This window comes from Saccostrea echinata, unplaced genomic scaffold, assembly GCF_033153115.1.
Source record: "Saccostrea echinata isolate AGI-Se365-2 ecotype Australia unplaced genomic scaffold, CSIRO_AGI_Sech_v1 ptg000002l, whole genome shotgun sequence".
Lineage (NCBI taxonomy): Eukaryota > Metazoa > Mollusca > Bivalvia > Ostreida > Ostreidae > Saccostrea > Saccostrea echinata.
This window is the reverse complement of record NW_026889751.1, coordinates 24500823-24524523: the sequence shown is the minus strand read 5'-3', so window position 1 is coordinate 24524523 and position 23701 is coordinate 24500823. Positions and strand designations below refer to the sequence as shown.

Below are 23701 nucleotides of genomic sequence, written 5' to 3'. Positions count from 1 at the left end.
TCTGTTCGGACTGGTTATTTTTTGTCTGATAACCCAATGGTTTTCTCAGACTACGAATGTTCTGTTTTATGTTCTCAATATTTAAAGCCTTGACATTGCAATTTCTCTGCACTTAAAGAAATATGATACTTGGCAGCTCAGCATTCATGATATTATATAATAATTGCCGTTTATATGCTAATTATACGAACAAAATGTGTATGTTATCGACTAACCAAATGCACTTTTAACAATCACCGCGTTACATAATCGTAACAATTTGCTTTCCGCATAACTTATTACTTGATGTTTATATGTACCCTAGAACGTGCTACAATACCACTTGCACTGTGCGGTTCGTTTCGCTTCTTGCACGGTACGTCTCGTTTTGTGAACCGTACGGTTCGTTTTATGAAATGTACGATTCGTTTTGTCTACGGTACGGAGCGCTTCTTGCACGATATGCATATCAAGTGGTCGGAGACTGTACGCTTTAGTCTACGATTGGCTGCTTAATAAATAAGTCGTTTAATATAAAATGTATGTATATTTTTTTAAAAAAAATCTTTATTTCATACTAACAAAACGACAGTGTCGTTAGCATTTATTAAAGGAATTGTTCTCAAGTTAAAGCAGTCGTGTACATGACCTTTTTCATGTGCATCTGTATTTTCGTTATTAACAAGTTTTGCTACATATATATATATATATATATATATATATATATATATATATATATATATATATATATATATATATATATTAATTTAAAATCTGAATCAACTAGTTTCCCTATGTACTTTCAGTCGTCCCTATATTTATTATTTCAATTTATACACAATTGCCTAATGATTCATTTTTTTTGGAAATGAATTGAATAAATCCTTTTACATTGTATGAAAAAAAATGAAGAAAATAAAAAAAAGAAAGATATTTTGCCATACCGACCTCTCTGTATACTTAATAAGCATGCATATGAGTAGATTTTCTTTTTGTTTTAACTAAACATAAAAATGATTATTGTTTTACATTTTCATTCATTACACTTGTAAATAATAAATCTATTATTAGTATTTTTTCCCCATGCTTTTATTTCGTTTACTGTTGCTTCATTTAAAAAATTAAAACTAAGTTTTCTTTGCTAAATGATCAAACAAACAATACAAAAATATTTAGTGGTTTTTTTTTACGGTGAGCACTTAAATGTAGATTTTTTTCCCCCATAGATGACGTATATAAATCGGTTGCAGTATTGTGTTAAATTTTTGATGTCTTTGAAACACGTTTGATTTAAATTTTATAATTTACAGAAAAGTCCTATCTTTATATGAAGCAATAAAACAAATAGAAAAGATCTGTTTTATTTTGCTATTGCTTATCTGAACTTATCAAAAATACGCCATATAAGGCTTTAATCATTTAATCCATCGTTAGATGTTTGACACTAGAGAACTATACAATGAAAAAAAGTATTATTTTCATTAACAGCACATAATTGATGTAAAATTATATTACTTTAATTATTTTTTTCGCATGTATTTGTTTATTATATATACGAGTATAATATATACGAAGGTTGTCCGTAAAGTTCGTGGATAGTGACGTTTGTGTCAAACTGAATGGTCCTAGATATACCTACTGTATATTATTTATTATGAAAATCTAAGTCATAATGGTTTGGATTCGATTGTTTGAACTTAACAATTTTGTAAAAGATGCGGTCTTTAAAGGCCGCAGATAGTGCGCATGGTCCAGGGTTAAAATGTCAAAAACAATGAAATAAAGTTTTCGGATTAAAATGATTATTTTCTTCATAAAACAAGCCAAAAAGTATTAAAAATTAAGTGTCTCAAAGAAAGCGGTTGTCGTCATTTTCTCATATATCTTTAACTGACATAACTTATTGTCTAGGTAGTGGAAATATTCAGAAAAAAAAACCCCGCAAGAAATACATGTATGTTTCAAGACTTGACAGAAAAAGCAACGTCTGTCATCTGCATGGAACAGCGTCCAATCATAAAATTGTTTTAATATATAACAGCTGTATAATGATTGAACCGGCGTCGGAGACAAACTACTAGTAATTATTTAAACAACTGGAAATTTTTGGAATATATTAAATTCATTGATTTGTTATATAGGTATGTACGATTTTTCGACGGTGTGCACAATTTGAGAGACACTACAAGAAGCGGGAAACTACTGTTATTTGATAAAATTAGGATATTTTTATTCATGTCGTAATAAATCTAGCTCAACGTTAGATGGCTCTTCAGCATGTACATAAGTTGTTTACACTGATTAAGCTCGTAAATTTTGTTATGATGGGGTTGAAAGGTTGGTGATGACAGTTGAGAGGTTGATGATGGGAGGGGGGTGGATTGGTTGTGGTGGGAGTTGAGACATTGGGGATGGTAGTTGAGCGATTGGTAATAATCTTTCGTGAGAAGTTGATGATAGGTGGAGCGAGGTGTTGGTGATGATGGAACTCGAGAAGTTGGTGATACTTGGATTAAGAGTTTGGTGGGGGTTGAACGGTTGGTGAAGGGGGGCTTTGTGATGGAGAGGTATATAAAGTTGGTGATGATGGGGTTGAACGGTCTGGGATGGTGGGGATCGACAGATGGGTGATTTTCAGTGTATAGGTCTAACATGAACTGATAGAAAAACATGATTAATATATCTTACAATCGTAAAATATTACACAAAAATTGTAATGCATGAAAAATTTATTTAAAAAATTATATAAAATACTAGACGACTATAAAGAATAAATTGTATAAATATACTCTACTTGCTATCAAAAAGGACTTGAAATAATGAATTGAAAAGTACTAGTTCAAAAAATAATATTGCATACATATGAGAAAAAAAAAAACTCGAACCTAAAATAAAGACCAATCTCTTGATATGTGAACCCAAAATAAAATGAAATTATTCAGGTATGAACAAAGTTCTGATAAACCTGAGTTTAACAAACAGGTCTTTAAACAAATGTCATACTTGAAGAATTAGAATAATTATTTAACAATCATATTTAAAATCAAGACCTCTTTTTCACCAGCATGCAAAACATCAATGTATCATATTTGTACAAAAATAAAATGAAATAAAAACTTAATAGATTAAGTAATGTATCAAAAATGTTTTAAAGTACCTCTAACAGAAGATCTTTAAACACAAAAATAAAATATATAAAAAAAATAGGACGTCAAAAAAATGGACATTTACAACTGGATATATATTTATTATATATATATATATATATATATATATATATATATATATATATATATATATATATATATATATATATATGACAGATCTCAAGAGTGGTATATTTAAAATCTTAGCTCCATATATACATGTACTAGTTTGTGAGAAAAAATATAAAGAAAAAAAATAATGCCATTTGAAATTGTGAGAAAAATACATAGAACAATGCCTTTATTTCTCCCTGAGACAAAAATTGCGTTTACACATAAAAAAAAAATCTAAATATCACTATATCAAAATGGATAAAATTCAAAATAGGTTAAATCAACATCTGTATCAAAACCAAAAATACCTTTTAATCAACTCCAAGATTGAAAATTAAAATATAAGTGACGGCAAGGTCAGCTTTGCTTCTACTTTTACTTGCTCCAACATATCACGTATTCTATTCATATTTGCGTATAAATTCATCTGAAAAGTTAACCTTGAATTAAATATGCTACTCTCCTCTCTTTTTGAGTATATTGGAAAATCCCGCCTTACCACACCCACGCTTCTCAAAAGTAAATCTGTATTACAAATTACTTTCATAATCTGCTTCTGTAACTTTTTAATCTCTCCATTTACATACTTAAATGGTATGGAAAAGGAGGGAGGGGCAACATTTAGAGCGTCTTCGAATTCTATACTCGTCATGTCGAGAAGGGCGTAGATTTTGACTAGAAACTCATATATTTCCTGGGTTCGATTTTCAGCGGTAATCTGGAAAGAAAAAAAGTAGCATTTAAGTCACTTTGACGAGAAAACAGTGAAATATGGGATCCAATATAGAACAATAGAATTAAAAGCTTCAACAGAGAGAAGTCTTTCACCCCCCCCCCCCCAACAAACCTGTATGTCATACGAAATATAATTGTCATTGAATGAAATAAGTATGTGAAACTCGAATAGCATTGCGCGTTGGCAGTTGTAAATTTAACGGAGACAAATTTTCGCAAACCGTTCTTACATTGTTTCTTTTTCTCTCCATGTACCTCACTGCATTCAAGAACTCGACAATTTAATTTTTTAAACCTATCTGTGACCATCAAACGACCTTAATGATTCAGTATATCTCAAGCAAACCACCAGTCAATAAAAATTTTGCTAGCGTTCTCGAGCGTTATCTTTTTTACTGGAGTACACATGCTCGAATTCATGTAAGGGCATTCTGGGAATAGATAAATTGTAACGTTTCCGTTCCGTTTTATCATCTCTCGAAATAGTCTAGCCCAACCAGACGTAGTCAGAGTTTACGGAGACAGCCGAGCGTCCGGTTGAACAAGACTATACTCCCGAAAATACAAATAATCTTAAGTTTCGTGTTTTGTTGTCTTACCTGTACAAAACTGTACATAACAGTAACATAGGTCCAAATATGCCAAGGCTGTAGCTATCAGTTATTTCTAAATTATAAAGAACTCGCCTTTAAAAAAAAATAATCGGCTATAAAGAACTTTTTAGGAATCCCGTAGAAGACTTTTCACTTTGTTCCTTCAACTGATATAAAAAATTTGGGTCATAAGGATGAGAGAATTCAACTTCCTTTTAACCAAGTTAAATACTGTACACCCTTAAAAAAATCTGCCACGCCTCAGGCACAATCTATGGAACGAATGCATATGCATAACGAGAACAGAGGGCTACTAGCATTAATTTGGTGTAACACACTAGTTTAGGGAACAAAATTTACTCATTTTTTAAATATATTTTCCGGAACGAAAATACAGTGAAATTTTATATATCCTTCTGTGGAGTTTTTGTACCATTAATTAAGGAATGAATTTAATAGCTACCCAATTTATACGGTATAGAGTGGGTTGGGGCAGTTTATGCTTTATAAATCGCGAAGAGGTTTATAATAAAAAACTGTTCCAACCCACTTTATACCGTATAAATTGTGTAGCTATTAATTTCATTCCTTATAATTTATACGGTATAAAGTGGGTTGGAACAGTTTTTTATTATAAACCTCTTCGCGATTTATAAAGCATAAACTGCCCCAACCCACTCTATACCGTATAAATTGGGTAGCTATTAAATTCATTCCTTAATTAATGGTACAAAAACTCCACAGAACGATATGATAGATTACATACAGGAAGAAGGTACTTAATAAGCTTCACAAATACATTGTAGTAGACAAGAATTTACCTCGCTGTCTAGTGGAAACTTCGATACACAGCCATGATCACTTATAACATTCAATAACTCGGAATTTTTGGCCAGCTGATACTTATCAACCTGTAAATAGAATTTTAAATACATCAGTAAAATCAGTGTGTGTTTTTTTGTTCCTTTTTGTTTTGTATTTTAATTCGATTTATATTATACAGTAAATGAGCTATGCAGTTCTAAATTTTAATATTTTGCCATTTGGAGAAAAAATGAGCTTACAGTTTAGATAGTTATCAAAAGATTACTTACTATCTCTGATCGTAACATTCCAGCTTTATATTCAATATCAATTAACCTTTCTAGAATACGCCGCCCTAATTTATTCAAGTAGGCTTGGTCTAAGACACCGGGATGACATGAATTGACTTTAAAACCATAAATCCTAGTTTCACTTTCATTTTTAACATTGGATACTGTATCCAAGGTAAGCAGATGACAAATGCCCAATTTATCCGTTTGCGAATTAGTGGTATTCGTCGCAGTAGTTGGATTAAACCGCTGGTCTTCTTTCATGCTTGTCCTCAAACTAAAATGGTTCTCGGATGTGATGGCAGAATGCGCATGCGTCACAGTTTGAGGTGAAATATCGTCGGATTTAAGCGGTGATAAACTAGAGTTTTGAATAGGTTTTAGGTTTTCTTGTGTTCCACTATTTTCCATAGACAAAAAATAGCTCGTAGAGGCTGGTGTGACAGTCGTGATTTGTATTGATTTGTGACCAAATGACGTAGATCTTATAACCCGTCTTTCATTCGTTTCCTTGTCCTCTTCTGTTTCCTTTGCTGTTGGTGTTTCATTGGAAATAGTGCTTGACAATACATTGCTTCTTTCGAATTCCAAAAAATCTTCATCCAGACTGGTATCTTGTTTTTCAATATCGTCCGTATTGGGTATTTTCTTGAAGACTTCCTGCAGCAGAATCAACAGTTGAAGTGCGATTTTGCGGATGCTTTGAACTGTTGTTGTAAGAATTTTGAGAGGTTCTTGTTCCGAGTGAAGTTCGCCGATGTTCATTTGACTCGTTCTAGCTTGAATGTTGTTATTTGATACCGACTTTGATATGTTTGGGTTGCTTTTGTTGTCGTCGAGTACACTCGTGTTATCCTTTGGTAGTTGTTGAGGATGTGACGTCATTTCGTAATCTTTCGACGTAGGTTGTTCGACTCCAGAGGAAGTTGATACAATTATGAAGCTCCGACCGACAGACACTGCAGTTAAAAGAATATAGCATATCAAAGGTGGAAATAGAATAATCTAATGATAGTTTCAATCGTTAATCCTGCATTAACAAAGAAATACATTGTATATGTGTTTTGTTTATATTTCTGTCCGTATAAATAATCATATAAGGTAGGTTTAAGTACGTTAAATATTATATTATTGTCATGGTGTGAAGAGCCTACTGTTTATTAAGGCCCTAAGCGATTGTAACTACTACAATGTAGTAGTCTGGTGTTAATTGATTGATTTTAAAGGTGTAGTGTTTTTCATTAGAAATTAAATAAAGGTGAAAATATTCATTGAATGTAAATATTGAAAGAATTTGTTCAATCTGCTTGCATTTTCAATGTAGCAAAATAATCAGGGACAAATTACTCTTATTAAATTGTGTATATATGAACACCGCTTAGAGTTCTAAATGAGGTAACGTGGAAGTTTTCGTTACGTATGTATGGAATATTTTTATGGTTTTAAGGCACAAGAAAGCTCAAAAATGTTTTTTTTATGATTAGTTTGCCACAACACACAAACTTTCCTTGCAATTTCATTCTTTTCAATTTCTCTAATCACAAAGAGCTGATTTACTACATGTAAATGCCCTGCTCCTTACATCTTCGCCCAAGGCCAATCTCCTGACAGAATATTCTAACTAATCAAATATTAGAGGTGTTTGATGTAACTTCTGAATTTCTACATTCATTACCCTCTCGAGACGAACAGAGTAGATTCAAACATGAAAAGCTGACCAGATTGTCTTTTTTCTCAAGCTTCCAACTTTTTTCTTTTCTTTTCTTTTTTTCATTTCTTTTCTTTTCTTTTTTGTTTTGGATAATAGAAAATTCCAGCTACAGGTAGGATCAGGAGGTCCTATGTATTGATCAGGTAGACGGAATATTCCATTTACAATGTAGTCAAATAAAGGGCTAACAATTGGTATGAAATATGTCAGTCAAGATACGAACCTGTGATAGGTTATATTCGATACTATGTACATTTGTAAGATTTAGATTAATGAAGTGGATCACTCGGTTCCCCGCTTTGAGTTCGTATTTCTAAATAATTGGAGTTTTTTTCTACATATATTTAAAAACTGAAACATAACACTCTGAACAATTTGGATTTAAGATGTGTAGCAAAAACTCACCGTAACGAGATCTATATATGTAAACTAATATAACAATAGTAAATGATTGATGTAAGTTATTATTTTTTCTAAAAAAATCGGTTATAGAACAGTTTAAATAATGCTTCTAATGGTACATGTAGTTATGGAATATAAGTGAAAGAAGGAGGTGGGCATTGTTATAGAATACATACCATACAAAAGACACAGTGTCAAAACATGTATCAGGCTCAAAATTGGTTTTGTCATATTTTCTCAGTCTCTATTATCCTCTGACTTCAAGGAATAAAGTTTAAAACAGAAGATATTATACATTTATACAGAATCTTTGAGAATTTTCGCGTTCCTCTATTCTTAAGTATCTCAAGGGTTACTTCAATGTCTTAATTCAAAGTAACAATGAACACACGGGTTTCATTTCTTCTTAACTATCTTAAAGATAGATGGAGAAACGTGGAACCAATAAGATTATTTGATTGAAAGTTACTTTCACTTTCATCGAGAAACATGAGTCACTGTACTATTAGATTTATGTTGGTTCCCTTACTTTCACTTTTGTTGTTTACAAAATAGATTCTATTCAAAATAAAACATTGAAAATTTTCACCCCAAGAAAACCATGTCAACCGAGGCGCAGCCTCAATGTTACACTCAACTACATGCAGTATTTATTATATTATGCTGAATGTTTTATACAAATACATATTACAGTGAACCTTGTGCGCATGAATTCTGCCCATGAATATTTTTTTGGAATAACACTCGTCGTCAAGCAATGTTAACTGGTGCTACGCTGGAGGGCGTGGCTTCATTATTCAGCGGGTAATAGTGTTTTTTTAACAAATGTTTTTCGACGAATCAGATTCAACTAATTTACATGAAAGTATAATATTGTATATTGAGAAACTTATCTATTATTTTCAAATGTCCAAAAAATGGTTAAGGATTTAATTCAATAAAATAATTATTTTGTTGTTGCCTTTTCTTTTGTATCTAATATAAACAGATAGTTAATAAACATTGACTGATTAAAATTATTCAAGTTAGAACCTGCCATTTTTAGCATGAAAGCAAATCTTTTCAGATTAATAATATTCATGTAACATATTTTGTACATATACTTTGTATAAACAAAGTGGACTAGAATTATATCATTTCATTTAAATATCCACTTTTAAAATATGTACGTATACCTAACGTTATTAATCTTATAATAATTTGTATCTGGTTTTGTCTGGGTAAAAAACACCTTCCCGTTTAACTACTTAACTGTTAAGCGTTGAACTCTTAAGATCGCTTGTAAGTATGTAAAAGATTGAATTAAGATGAATTAGGGCACCTTGACCTCCTTTTATATCTTAATCACTTGTGAAAGAAACGCAGAGAGCATAATAAACATGTGCAGAAAATTATAAAATATTACTTGACATAATTTTTTGTTTAAGAAAAAAAACTTCCTCTCCAAAAACAAAAAGAGCTTTTCTTTAAAATCCATATATGTATAATTTAGATGTAATAAAAGGTAGAAACCAATTCAGATTATTTCTCTATGATATTTTGAAGTTCTTAAATTAAATAAAAAAGAAATTTCCTAAGAAAATCCTACACGAAGTTTTAGAATATGCCATCTTTGTAACGTTACTCTACAACATTGACATTTTCATTTAAAAAAAAATGCTATTCACAATTTTATATTTACGAAAGACAAAGCTTTTATAAACATGATTTGCTGATTATAGAGAGAGAAAGAGGGAGAGAGAGAGAGAGAGAGAGAAACGCAAAAGAAACGCAACATCCTATTTTAGAGGGAAATATTATATATAGGATATAATTTTGTATCTAAAAAGTAAGGATATTTTCAACTTTGTAAATATATCGGTAATTTAACGATTGAATGGTTTTCATAACATTACCGGATGTTAAGTTTGTGTCCGCTTAACAGAAATAAAAAATTGCATGTTTAACAAAACATTTGGCAATAATATGGGGTTTTCAGGGTTTGCATCTGTTCGTCATAAGTAATGCAGTAATATTTCAAAAAATAAATTCTCCTTTCTTTTCCGTAAGCGATGCCAAGGCTTCCTGAAAATGATTTTAGTACGCATTTCCATTGCTCTAAGTGGAAAATATCAAAATAAAGGTGATGGAGAGTTGCAGATCCAAATATGCACTACATCATGCCTCAACAGGATCTTACGTATCATTAGCATGAATGACAGTCCTTGGACCGGAAGTACAAGGGTTACTACACTGCGCTTGGCTAGAGAAAATTCGACCTCCTCATCTGAAAAACAGGCATTTAAAAATGGCAAAGAATATTGAGATGGATATAGAGATGGATGAACCTATTGCATCGTAGAAATCAAGCTTCAATTGTTGTGCATTGCAGCCTTGCACACTGTAATTGAATGGCCGGGATGGGGGTGTTTTAACAGTCATGTGTTAATTTTTAAAGTTAAAAGATAATCCTTTAACATTTTTATCAAATCTTTGATGTTTTAAATCGAGTTTTTCCTTACTGTTTTCCTTTTAAAAAAATCATTAGATAAAAAATTCTAATAATTGTAGATTACTGCTTGTTGCGTTTCAATATATATGATTAGTCATATTATTATAGCAGCATCCTCAGGTAGTGTAGATTCAAATTTGTTCAAATTTAGGGAAGGTAGGATGGGGCACAATGAGCGATCAGAGTTTTACACAGGAATACATTGGGGAAAAATCTTTAAAATTCTTCTGCTGAAGAACAGCACAGCCATAATTAGTAATTTTGATTTGTAAGCATCTTGAGGTAGTGTAAATTCAAGATGCCCCCGGTAAACTTTTCAATACAGAACTGCTTCTTGACCAAGTCAGTGTGCTCAGGTGAGCGATGTGGCACATGGGTCTCTTGTTTAATTTTTGCTCATCCCGAAATTTCTGGGTAGGTTTGCTTGTTAAAAATTTCCCTCTAAGTTTTTGCCCACAACTGAAATGAATTGTTATTTACAAGCATGTAGTTTGTGTGAAGTGTACGTATTGTTTTGAATGACTTAACTATCGGTGAAGTCGGCGTATATATGTAAGGGATACAAGACGAAGATGGTTTAATATGTTAGATACGGGACAGGGACGAGGTGCGAAGCACCGAGTCTCAGCCCCGAATCTGACATAAAAGACCATCTAAGTTTTGTATCTTTTTCAATGCATTTTTGTATTGACACTGGTGACGGTGACCAAACCAGATGGGTGGGGCGCTTAGGGGTTTAAGAGATTTCTTTCAAAGGGATGAATAGTTTTTGAATTAAAACCCCTTACTGAACCCCAATCATATATTTTTTATCGTTGTGACTCTCTACGGATGCGTTAAAAAGAGCTGAGCAACTTCATGACATTATGCGATTCTGAGATCTAGAATATTGTGAAGGATCCTTTTTTAACGATCGTAAGTGACCAGTAGGCAAATATTCCGGGAAAGCGCCGTTTTTCCCTTGGATATCGAAAGCACCACATATTTACGTAAATTAATTTGGAAATATATATTGAAATTAAATTTTCCGGGGGAAAAATCGGAGTTGTATGGGATATATTTACAGATCGATTGTAAATTTATCCGCTTTTTCTTCCCCTGAATGCTAACATTCAAGAAATAAGATATCATTTTTAGAGTTTCATTGGAGTATGACATGAAGTCGGTCACGTGATCAAATTCTATAACGCCGGAAGGGCGTTATAGTAGATTTGATCACGTACCAACTTCATGTCATATCCCAATGAAACTCTAAAAAATGATATTTTATTTCTTATATTTATATTTTCCTTTTTTATTCGTGTTACAAGGAAAAAATAGGCACTACTTAGACTTTGTTATGAAAATGCAACATAACGTATCTACGACATCATGTGACGTCACAATCTGAACTTTCCAAATGGCTCGTGCAGTTTGCTTTCCATACACAAGAAAGCCTGATCAACTGCATGTCATTGAAAATTGAATTTCAATTTAATTAGTATTTTTATATAAGAAAAGATATATTGGCAAATGTAAATATTAAGTGTTAACTCGACCATATAATGTGCTTCAATATCGGTAGTTTCACAATCAGTGACCTGAATGTAAATTCTAAGGGATTTCTTGGATATTCCTACTTTGGAAGTTTCGTTGCACGGATTGGATAACGAGATGTGGATTATACATGTAGCTTGCATTGGATTCTGTATAGCTTAAATAGTATTACGAGATGTTGATTTCTATCTATATAGCTTGAATTGGATTACGAGATGTTGATTTCTATATAAAATGCATAATTTTTGTCTATTTGTTGCCTTATTCATTCGTTGTGTAAACGCTAGGTGATGTCATCCTTTGTTTCACGCAGTCCAGAATTATTTTGGAGTACAATATTAGATATAATATTGTACTCCTGAAATGATATTGGACTATAGCTAGTACACTCTTTGAAATATGAGACTGTACAAAAGAATGACGTCACTAAAATGTTTTGAATAAGCTTATAATGTTTGAAATAATTTTGGAAATGGAGGATCTTTATATTTCAATATTATACTAACTTGCACAACTTTTTAATTATGTTTGTTGAAAAAAAATCAAGATATTCAAAATCTGAAATTTGACTTAAATCTGTTCTCAGTTTATGGTCTTGGGGGTTGTCTGTTTGTTTATCGAACTAGCTCAGTTTTAATGTACATGAAAGCTTGACGGGCTTGAAGAAGCCAAAAGAAAATGTGGTTCAATTAACTCCGAAAAAACTCGAAAAATTGAGACTGTGCATTCAACAGATATTCAGAAAAATAGAACGATGTCAGACTTACCATATACATGTATCATTAAGCAGAGGAATGTGAAGTGTTCAGGAAATCGACTCCACACCCCCCCCCCCCCCCCCCCCTCGCCTCATATTCTGTGAATATTTAAACCAACTGCTGACCAGACACTGAGCAGAAATTAAATGCCAGTGTTACCTGGACGAAGCGGCGCATAGAGAAGGCTCACGTAAAATATTTGGACAGGGCATGAAGGTCTATATAGGTGAATATTTGTTTGAGGGAATTTTAAATTTATTGTTGATAAAATACTAAGCTTTATCATCACATTTTCATAGATAAGTATAGTCATAAATAGAATTATCACATGACAAGAAGATGGCGGCAACACCCGCCTCCAAATTATCGCGACAGGAACACCTTTATAAGATTCTGGTAATAGGAGAATTTGGTGTAGGTGTGTGTGTTTTCCAACATAATAAGTAGGCAAGTTTTTCTTTTCTTAAGAAAGGATTTTTTTTTACTGTTCTGTTTCCAAATGCTTGAAAAACGTCAAATTGTGTTTGTAAAAAAAATATTGAAAAAATAAAATCACTGAAAATGAATATTATTACTATTATTTTTTTTATGAAGTACATGAACACCTGTTACTTAGCATGAAACCTCTATATTTTTAGATACTAGAAATACATGTGCTTATTTATCAACTATAGTTTGTCATTCAGGTTAAACTTGTAACTGTGTCAAAGGTTTGATAGTTGTTTCATGTAAAATTAGTCCCATTTATCCCGAAACAAGATGTTAAGAAGACGTTTTATCATTACATACTTATATATTTATATATTTTTTTGCTCATGAACAGGGAAGACATCAATCATTCGTCGTTACACTGAAGGTAACATAAAAACTCAATTTCTTTAAACTCGGTCTTTTACATGTAATTAATATACACTCCACCCACCCCGCAACCCAATTAAAAAAGACAAAGGATTGTGTTTGCTTCGACTAACACATTAAAATTAGGACCCCCCCCCCCCACCCCCACCCCACCCCACCCCCAAAATGTACCAATATTTGATTGCTTATAAAGATTAAGACACAGGTGTATCTCGATCGTCACTCTTATGGTAATTAAATGATTATAAATCCACTATTAAAGAGCATTTCAAACCTGAATGATAAGGGGAAGATAATGTAAATTGATACACTGATCGATCACAGGTATTCAACTATACTATGGATTTTTTTTTTTTATCAATAAAGAGATATACTTGAAACTTCTTCAAGTACTCGTATAATCGATAGCATTCATTTGCAAAGTATACAGTACATATTGGGAAAACTACATGCATGTGCACTAGCACTTTACTACATTTCTTACCTTTGTTATGCAATTAAACAACTTTTTCTAAATCTTTGCACCAACGAGATACACAGTCTATATCAAATGCATCCCCTTAAAACAATTATGCATTATACAATGTAATGTCGATGCTTGCAGCTTGCACCAATTATTATATGTATAATACACTGTCAGTTAGAGCTGGAGTACCCATATAGTGAATAGAGATAACCCTCACCCCCCCCCCCCACCCCTCCTACACATAAATACACAAACCACCTCTACCATGTAATGAGTAATCCTCTTGTGGTATATTTCAAACAATAATATTTTTTTTCTTTCCTTAATTATTAGATATATCTAATTGATCATTTACATTTATTTTTCCTCCTTGTCAATCTTTACACTTTCTGTTAATTCTAAACTCTTGTAACCTCAGGAGAGGACTTATATAGGCATGATGCCTCAAGTCCAATCCAAATAAGTTTCTTTACTTAATAAAATACTGATAAAATTAAAACAACCACCGCCCAACACCAGCAATAACTTGTCTGTCAGGGTCACGGGGGAATGGTTTGAACATATAATTTATTGTCTTTAGATTATACAAATGGGATGCATATGGGGCAAAAGTTCAAAAACTTGATACGCCCTTTCCCTACATGTGAATTATATCAAACATATTCACACATATGGGTCACAATTTAAAATGAATAAGCACAGAAAAACATAATAATCAAAGAATCAAATATTCTATATGAATACATACATTGTACACATGTGATACATGCACAGACTGGATAGAATTCGCAAAAAGTAATTATTGCAGAACGACCTGACATTTTAATAAATGTTTGTACAATTGACAAAAAAGGTATTCATTCTCGGCATCATGCACTTAATTAACAACTCCTATCCCCAGGGTAAGGTGTGAGTATCTCCCCATTCGCAGAAATTTGTCGAAAAAGTCTTTTCCAGAAAATAAGCTTTTCAGTCCAAGACTTTCAGAGTGAAATCATTTTTTTTTTAGGGATGTCAAATCGGTCAATTTTTGATAATCGGTTAATTGGACGTCTTTCCGATCGAGTACTCGGTAAAAATGTAAATACAAGTGTGTTAATTTTCTTGAGCCCCGTTAAACTCCGTTAAACCCAAAAGCTGTTTTTATCACGTTTATAAATGTATATAAACACCGATTCCAACGTAAATGATTTTTAGTACTAAATTTATTTATCAAATAAACACAAAAAACATAATTATTACATCAAAAGTTACAAATGGTTTACAGTTCTTGTTTAGAATCTATTCCATCAAAAGTAGGAAAATCTGTTACACAGGTTTGTGAGGATTAGACTAGCAAAAGAGAAGGAACGGACGTTGTTGGGATCGCTAGTCTAATATTTTAGTAAGTTTAGTCTAATGTTTTAGTAAGTTTAGTGTATACGGGAAAACAATTTCATGTGTTGATTGTTTCCCCCTTAGACACTAAACTTACTATGCAAACTACTTTAAACATTTTTTTTTAATATTTATTTATTTTGAAATATTTCTTCACTTTTGGAGTTAGTAGCGGCATTTCTATGCATGTCCGATTTCGCTGCCGTGTATTAACTTAATTAATGATTTAAAAATGCTTTGAAGAAAATAGACCATCGATATTCACTGAAAACAATCATTGAAGCCATCCAAAAATTCAGGACCACAATAGGTGAGAAAAGTTGGGTGATTGGTCACTAATTACTGTATATACACAGTCACAGGCGATAATGGATGTTTTACAGGTGTAGAAGACTACACGCTATAATTACTGTATGCATATTTAAGTTAGTTTTTGATAAGTTTTTGATAAAAATAAGTACTTTGAAATAAGAAAAAATACACATCCGAGTAACCGATTACCATTTTTAGTATTCGATACTCGGACGTTCGATCGAGTACCCGGTTAACCGGGTACTCGTTGACATCCCTATTTTTTTAAAAATATATTTTGCCCATAGTTCTAAAATGTGTTTTTCTAAGGGTTATATCGAAAGGTCAAGGTCATCGAAAACACGACACAAATTTCTTCTGTTCAGTAATTTTGATTTGACACAATCGCTTGCTTATTATTTTTACTAGTTTTTAAGTTTTAAATCATATTGTAATTTTTATAATTTAAATTCTGTTTAGATTGTGCATGTATATCGATTCAGGTATACGCTTGTTTAGTGAAGATCTGGCTCTGGGGCCATAAAACTTAGACACTTTTACAAAAGGAATATGTACAGTGGAAAAAGTGAGACTGGGATCAAAAGTGAGCTCGTCTAAGTTTTATGGCCCCGGAGCCAGGAAAGTGAGACTGAGATCAAAAGTGAGCTTGTCTAGGTTTTATGGCCCCGGAGCCAGGGATGTAACTGGAATCTCATAAAACATTTTTCTTACTATCATTTAAAACACGTGCATGACCGTGTGCGGATGCTCAGTGATACAATTCAATTCAATTCGTTTATTGACCAATTAAGGGCCCTCATGGGGCAAAAAGAAAGTACATTGTTAAAATGTATATAATGATTATGATCATACACACGAAATAAAATATACATATACATAAGAGGGAAAGAATTGCTTGATTGATAGAAAAGACATACAAGTAGGGGAATACCCCAAAATATTTTATATGAACATAAGACTTGTTTTATAGGTATATATACAGTACATCAATGACATATATATATGCATATATTACATGTACATCTGAATCTGAAATGGACATTTATATACTGTTCTGCACGTGTACATTCTCAAAAGGTCAAACTTTATCGTTGGGAAGGATGGGGTGTATATCGGTAGTCTAATTTCATCCTTTCTCTCTCTCTCTCTCTCTGTATATATATATATATATATATATATATATATATATATATATATATATATATATATATATATAATTTGTTTTATCAAGACTTTCTTAATGGGGGGGGGGGGGACGACACCCCCTTTATCCGCCCCCGTTACTTGTCATCTTAAGAAAACCTCTATGTAAATTTTCGTACATTAGTACTCATGTATTTTTTTTTTAGGGTCTTTTTCTCCTAACTACAAACTCACTATAGGCGTCGATTTTGCATTAAAACTTTTGGATTGGGATGAACAAACAAAGATCAATCTTCAGCTTTGGTAAGTTTTTTTTTTTTTTTTTTTCCTTTGTTTTTTTTTTTTGTTTTGTTTTTTGTTTTGCTGTTTGTTTTTTTCCAAAAAATTTAAGAAGTTTTTTTTTCTTCCTTTAGGGATATTGCGGGTCATGAAAGATTTGGGCACATGACTCGAGTATATTACAAATATGCGTAAGCTCTTTTTCTCTTTCTTTCAGCATTGCTCACGTGCAATTTCAATTGGGAAATTAAAATATAATTTGAGAATATTCATGATTATATTATCGCAAGGAATATGTTTTATATATTGAAATAATTGGAATAAAATACCAGACAACTTTCACAACCTGGGTCGTACAACATTTATTAAATTGTTTGCTTTTATTTCAAATTCTTCTCTTTTATAGAATAGCAGCCATAATTGTGTTTGATCTTTCTCGGTGAGTCAATAAAATTTTTACTCTATAATTTAATCAAACGTATGACATTAAGGAAATTTTTGTTTTAAAATTAAGTATTGTGAAGAGCAGATCCTTAAGAATAATCAGAAGAACGGTTGGGCCAGAATTATATGCAGGCGCGGATCCAGGATTTTTTCAAAGGGGGGGGGGGAGGGTCCACCCCAGTCAAAAAAAAAAATTCCTATCCAGAAATTTCTTGACAATCAAAAAATAAAAAAAACTAAATTCCCTTCCCAAACGTATTCAACCCAGAAAATTTCTTGACAAGCAAAAAAAAAAAAAAAATGATAATAAAAAAAATTAAAAAAAACCCCTTAATATCCATTACCAAGGCGTGAACAAAACCTATTTCGTGGTGGTGATGTTGGGGGCTACGTTTTTTGAGGGGTGGTGGTTCCAAAGTCATTTTTTTATTTACTTCAGTATCTACTTTTAATAACTCTGCAAATTCCAGGGGAGGGGGGGGGGGGGGGTCCGGACCCCCCGACCCCCCCTCTGGATCCGCGCAAATAGTATATACCAAAAACATACACGTAATTGTTAAACTTTTCTCCTTTCCTTTGCGACGTCTAGCAAACTAATAAGTAGTAATATAAGTCCTTAAACAAAACTATAAAAATTCAGGATCCCCGAGTTCATCAGTTTCACGAGTGGGACTACGCATGCGTACATTCATGTATATTAGTGGGATTTATACTGCATTTTATCTACGATCTTTTTCTCTACTCCTTGATATCTTGCAGGTTAACAGTTTGCATGATTATAAGAATCAACGATCAATAACAATCAATAAATCATACATGGCGTATTTTTTATAAGTTCAGATCTTTCTATTTGTTTTATTACTTTATATAAAGATAGGACGTTCCTGTAAATTACACAATTTAAATCAATCGCGTTTCATATATAGATATGAAAATTTAAAACAATAACCGATTTAAATATCAGATACAGTTTAAAGTAAATTTAACCATAGAAACGTGGGGTTACTCCAGTTCAAAATCGTTGAAAATTTTAACGTAAATAACAAATATCATGTTCATCCACACTCAATCTCGTATTTTTATTTTTTAGCTCAGATACGCCACATATAGCTTTAAAGCCAATCACTAAACTTATGAAATTCATGATCACGATTCGTTGTTGACCTCTGGATGCAGGATTTCAGCTTAGGGTAGGGTTGCTACATGTAAATTGATCATATATTGGAATTTGCATTGCGTCTTTCATAATCGCCTTCTTTATTCCTGGACATACAGCAAGTAATCTGTTGGCATGACTTTAACGAACAATAATTAAGTCATTAACCAAACTTTTCTTTTTTGAAATTCATGACCCCAGGGTACAGACCCTAGGGTGAACAATAATTCTTATAACTCTAAGTGCTGTATACTAACATCGTGAAATTCGCGACCTGTGCATGTTGATGAATCCTCTCAGATCCTCAAGCTGTTTGAATGATCATAAGATTATAATTGTAAAATTTAGAAACCCTCGTTAACGCACTAAGGAGATGCAGAATTGATCACACAATTAACTTAAGCATTTAAAAAATTAACTTCTGAACTTACAGGCTAACTATTTGCGTGATTGTAACACAGGTACTTGTGGACAGAACCCCCCCCCCCCCCCCCCAATATACACCCCTTGGTCAAAGAATTTTTGTTTGTTTTTTTTTTTTTTTTTTTTTTTTTTTTATATAAATTATTCTTCTACTTTACAATTAAAACGTATTCCATATGAAAAATCCGAAAAATAACGCAGAATAACCGTTTTATAAAAAAAGTCATATCCGCGGTATTATAATATTATTATCGCGGATATGACTTTTTTTTTATAAAACAATAAGTATTTGGTTAAACTAAGACTAAGTGCTGTGAAACAGAAGGATTTCTTAAACACGCACAAAAAAAATTAACTTTTCTCACCTGCATCGATAAAATACTAAAAAGTTACAAAAATATCATTTTAAGTAAATGTTGAAGATAAAAGGAGCTCGAGATATTGTCCCATAGAGATATTTTGATGTCTACCTGTCATGGATATTTCTGTTTTGATATCTACCTGTCATAGATATTTATGTATACATGTACTATGTCTTTCTTTTTTGCAGCCCAGCAACCTTCGACTCTGTCTCAAAAGTATGTATTCCAAACTTTGGATATTTAAGGGACGTTTCATAATCAATAACATGCATGAATATGTGTAGTTGGAAGTTTTTCCTAGTTGTTGAATTTCAATATTATATATACTTGGGGTGCTTTAAAAGATGTTTTTGTTTTTGGTAAGATTTTGCTTCAATAGGACCCAAATCAGAATAATTTTTAATTTGGTCTGTTTCCCTTCCTCGATTATATATTAAACATGATGAGTGATGATTCAAAACTACTGCATTTGTCCCTTTTAGATTTATGAAATATGCACATATTTGAAATAATCAATCAAATGCATGTACGACTGGATTGTTCTTTTTTAAAATGAATTCTATATTTTTAGTGGCTTGGTGACGTAAATTCCAAAGTCATGTTAGCCAATGAGCAGCCCGTTCCTGTTCTATTATTAGCAAACAAGGTATATGTGTTACGACCAGGGATGGGGTAATTGAAAAAAGTAATTGTAATTGACTGTAATTAATTACATCTTTTGAAGTAATTGGAAGTAATTTGTAATTGAACATTTTTTCAATTACTTGTAATTGTAATTTAATTAATTACACTGAAAAAATACCATGTAATTTCAATTACTTTTTCAATTACATTCAATTACTTAATATAATACACATTCATGATATATTCATGATATATCGTTACCACTACCCCCCCGTTTTACTGGTTTTTATTTTATTGTTAAAACATATCCTCAATCCTTCAATTAAACAAAATCTTAGGTTAATGCTTACAAATAAATAAATAAATGATTGGCTTGATAATAATAAACTAGTTTCTTTCTAATCATTATGTAAATTTTGAATTTTTGATCTATGTTTATAAATATGAATTTTGAACCACCCTTCTTAGGTCTATTCAGCTATGCAACACACATTTGTTGTACATGTATTTCAATCTTTGTTGTTTTATCAATAATAAAGAAAAGGAAGGTGTGTGTCATTAATTAAGTTAGAGTTCTCTCTTGTTGGGAATTAAGAGATAATTGCCCTCCAGATCACAGCTTTAAATTGCAATCAAAACAAATGAACTCCTCTAAAGAGATATTCATTCCATGATTTAGAAGACAAAGCCAGTGGAGATAAACATTTCATTTTAAAATTCTCCGCTCGTTTTAGAAAAGAAATACTTTCAATTTGATAATTATTTTAACATCTAAGCAGATTTTTATGAATGAATTTTCTATCTGTACAATTCTGATTTATGAAGTAAAATTGTTCAACATAAATAGCAATTTGAGGTGTTCAGGTTACCTTCAAAGGAAATATTTAATTTAAGGGGTTTCAGTTGCGACTCATTTTACTCTATTAAAATACTCACTTTTAATCAAATATCATAAGCCATGCAATTTGTGTACATATAGGTTTTGTGTGGTGGAAACTGCATCAAACAGATTTCGGATAGTTCTTTAAGAGATTCTTATTGTATTGTAAATAAATGTTATAAATTAAACCACAGTATGATACACAATGCCTATAGCATATTATTTCTTGTACTGTTTGTGCAGAGGCTGAGCTTATATACAAATAAATGATGTTCTGTATTCATTGAAAAGGATTATAAAAATTTTCAAAAAATAAAAAATAAAAATGTAATTTGTAATTTAATTAATTACTTTTGCAAAGTAATTGTAATTTAATTAATTACATGTCTTAGAAAGCCTGTAATTTAATTGTAATTTAATTGAAGAAAAAGTCGAAGTAATTGTAATTTAATTAATTACTTTTTAAAGTAATTGACCCCATCCCTGGTTACGACTAATACAACGTGTTGAAAATCCTGAATATTTCAGTAATTTATTGTCAGTGGGTCTGACTTCGTACCAAGAGAGAATCTGGTTTTTGTTTGAGTTTCATCTGACTAATTTTATCAGTTTCAATCTGTAAATTAAATGTGAGCACATAGAATTTCTGACATACCGTACATTTTTTAGTTTATGAAATTATGGAAAAAGGAAAGAATAAAACATTTCAAAGATCTTGCATTGCACTACTAATCTACATGAAGAAGAAGCATTTTAAAACGCATTTAAACGGATCAGTGCCAACAACTGATTAAGGGTCAGCTTTCTAAAAAAAATGTTGCCTGAATTTGCGCAACGTTAGCTAAATTGGTATTTATGGGTAGTTTAGGAGTGCCAATTCTGTTCTTTTGTCCAGACATACATTTGACGAAATAAAAAATCAGATTAACGTTTTTTTTCCCCTAGTGTGATCTCCAAGATGTTGATGTCGACTCCAAACGACTTGATCAATACTGTCAAGAAAATTCTATTACGGGCTGGTTTCCAACATCGGCTAAAACTGATAAAAATATAAGTAAGATGTACAATTCTTAGATTTTTTTTAGCTTTAAAAAAAAAAGCCAATACTCTAACTTGCAAAAATTATAAAATTGATAAAAATAATACTCGATGCTTGTAGTTCTTATACGTGTACAGTAAGTAATATCAGAATTTAAAAAAAAAAAAAAAAAAAAAAAAAAAAAGTGTGTTCTTCGTTTTACTAATTTACATTTAGGTAAAAATATACTCAGATCGGTACACAGGGCCCTAACCGATATTAGAGCTTTTTCAAGAATAATTGTTTTATTTATTTAGCTACTTAAGAATTGAATTATTTTCAAAGTTCAAGTTCCAGTCCTAACACCCACACTTCCTGTTACCTATTTTGAGGTCTCTTTCCACACGACAACCCCATCCCCCTTCCCTTGAGATTAAAACCTTTTGAGCACTCTCTTTTGATAAGCTCGTTTAATTTTTTCATGATTTGAAAGAAAGATACCGTGATGGGTTTTTTTTGGGGGGGGGGGGCTTCAAAGGGGGAGAAAGGACACTTCCTGAAACTTCAGTAATCCATTCGGTATTGTAAATACAATCGTACTATACTTTTTTGTTTGGCTAGACCATTTCATATTTTTAACAATAAAATCCATGTATTTGTACACCCCTTTTTACCTTTTTAGATGAAGCAATGAAATTCCTATTAGAGAAAATTCTGGAGCTACCTTCGGAAAGCCAGCAACCTTCGGAACACATCTCTCTCTCAACTTCCCTCAGAAAGCCTCAATTTGACGACTCCTTTGAAATGGAGAAGGTCACGCCCAAACAAAAAGAACAATGCTGTAGCTAACACATGTTTTGTCCTGGTCACATGTGTATTAAGATACACTTTAAATCTGAACTTGAGTTTCATTACGACACAATCTTGGGAAGCATAATTTTAGGATCAAAGTTACAAGTTTTTAAATATTTCATATCGAAAAGTATATCATTATTGAGATTTAATCTGTCACAACTTATCAAAGGAATAAAATTTCAACTTGACAAATTATATCGTGAAACATTTAACAAAATGAGTAAGTATCACTGGATACGAAGTATGTTATAATTTCTGTGTACATGTTTCTTATCGTCGAAAGGTAAAATTAATGGCTTTTTTTATAGATCACCATGCATCGGACACCCTCGTACTTGAACAAGTTCTAGACAGCGATATCGCTACCCACCGAATATTATCAAAATGGATTTCAATATGTATTATTTGATTAAAATGTGAATTTGTGACATAGTTATATGCTATTTATTGAGAAAATATCACTAAAAACGATTTTTTTTTAAAAAATGAGTAATTCACCATGGATCGGAAGTATTCACCATGCATTGGACAAACGGAATATTGAATGGGAAAAATGTCCTACCTTTATTGCAGTGACCTTTAAAACACCTGAGATCGTTATAAATTAGCGACATGAAAATATATCTCTATGCATCATTTAAAATTAATTCTCCAATTTAATTTGATTGACTTTATCGATCCACAAATGTGGAACGATTTTAGTTGCATCACATCGGCTTAGTAGACCTTCCAATGCCCCGTGTTACATGTATTGCAATTTGCACCTTATTCTTGGGGGGGGCTATCATCTTCTAGTCTGAAGAAATAAAGATAGCCCACATCTTGTGTTATATCGATAACTTGTATTTTCACTGGATATGTTGAGATTATTTCAGCAAAAACAGCTGTCTGTTTGGTATTAAACATGTTTCTCTACACGAAAAAGAAATTTTCCGGATGCATGGT

General features: G+C 32.0%; 2 protein-coding genes across 2 annotated transcripts; one reads left to right on the top strand and one right to left on the bottom strand.

Moving 5' to 3' along the window:
* Positions 1–3461: 3461 nt before the first annotated feature.
* Positions 3462–5887, bottom strand: LOC133201847 (uncharacterized). Its single transcript, XM_061337652.1, has 3 exons — positions 5662–5887; positions 5389–5478; positions 3462–3957 (listed from the first exon to the last, which is right to left on the bottom strand). The coding sequence occupies exons 1-3, from the start codon at positions 5677–5679 to the stop codon at positions 3574–3576; spliced, it is 492 nt and encodes a 163-aa protein (XP_061193636.1). The 5' UTR covers positions 5680–5887; the 3' UTR covers positions 3462–3573.
* A 7011-nt stretch (positions 5888–12898) lies between these two features.
* On the top strand, positions 12899–22948 carry LOC133201835 (ras-related protein Rab-32B-like). Its single transcript, XM_061337643.1, has 9 exons — positions 12899–12977; positions 13383–13415; positions 16922–17018; positions 17129–17185; positions 17401–17433; positions 19568–19595; positions 19951–20025; positions 21829–21937; positions 22584–22948. The coding sequence occupies exons 1-9, from the start codon at positions 12899–12901 to the stop codon at positions 22748–22750; spliced, it is 678 nt and encodes a 225-aa protein (XP_061193627.1). The 3' UTR covers positions 22751–22948.
* The last annotated feature ends 753 nt before the right edge of the window (positions 22949–23701 follow it).

Coding starts and splice junctions, on each gene's coding strand:
- LOC133201835 (XM_061337643.1), top strand. CDS start 12,899: ATGGCGGCAACACCCGCCTCCAAATTATCGCGACAGGAACACCTTTAT. Junction 13,416..16,921: donor CATTCGTCGTTACACTGAAG/GTAACATAAAAA, acceptor TTTTTTTTTTAG/GGTCTTTTTCTCCTAACTAC. Junction 21,938..22,583: donor TAAAACTGATAAAAATATAA/GTAAGATGTACA, acceptor TTACCTTTTTAG/ATGAAGCAATGAAATTCCTA.
- LOC133201847 (XM_061337652.1), bottom strand. Junction 3,958..5,388: donor AGTTTCCACTAGACAGCGAG/GTAAATTCTTGT, acceptor TTTTCTTTCCAG/ATTACCGCTGAAAATCGAAC.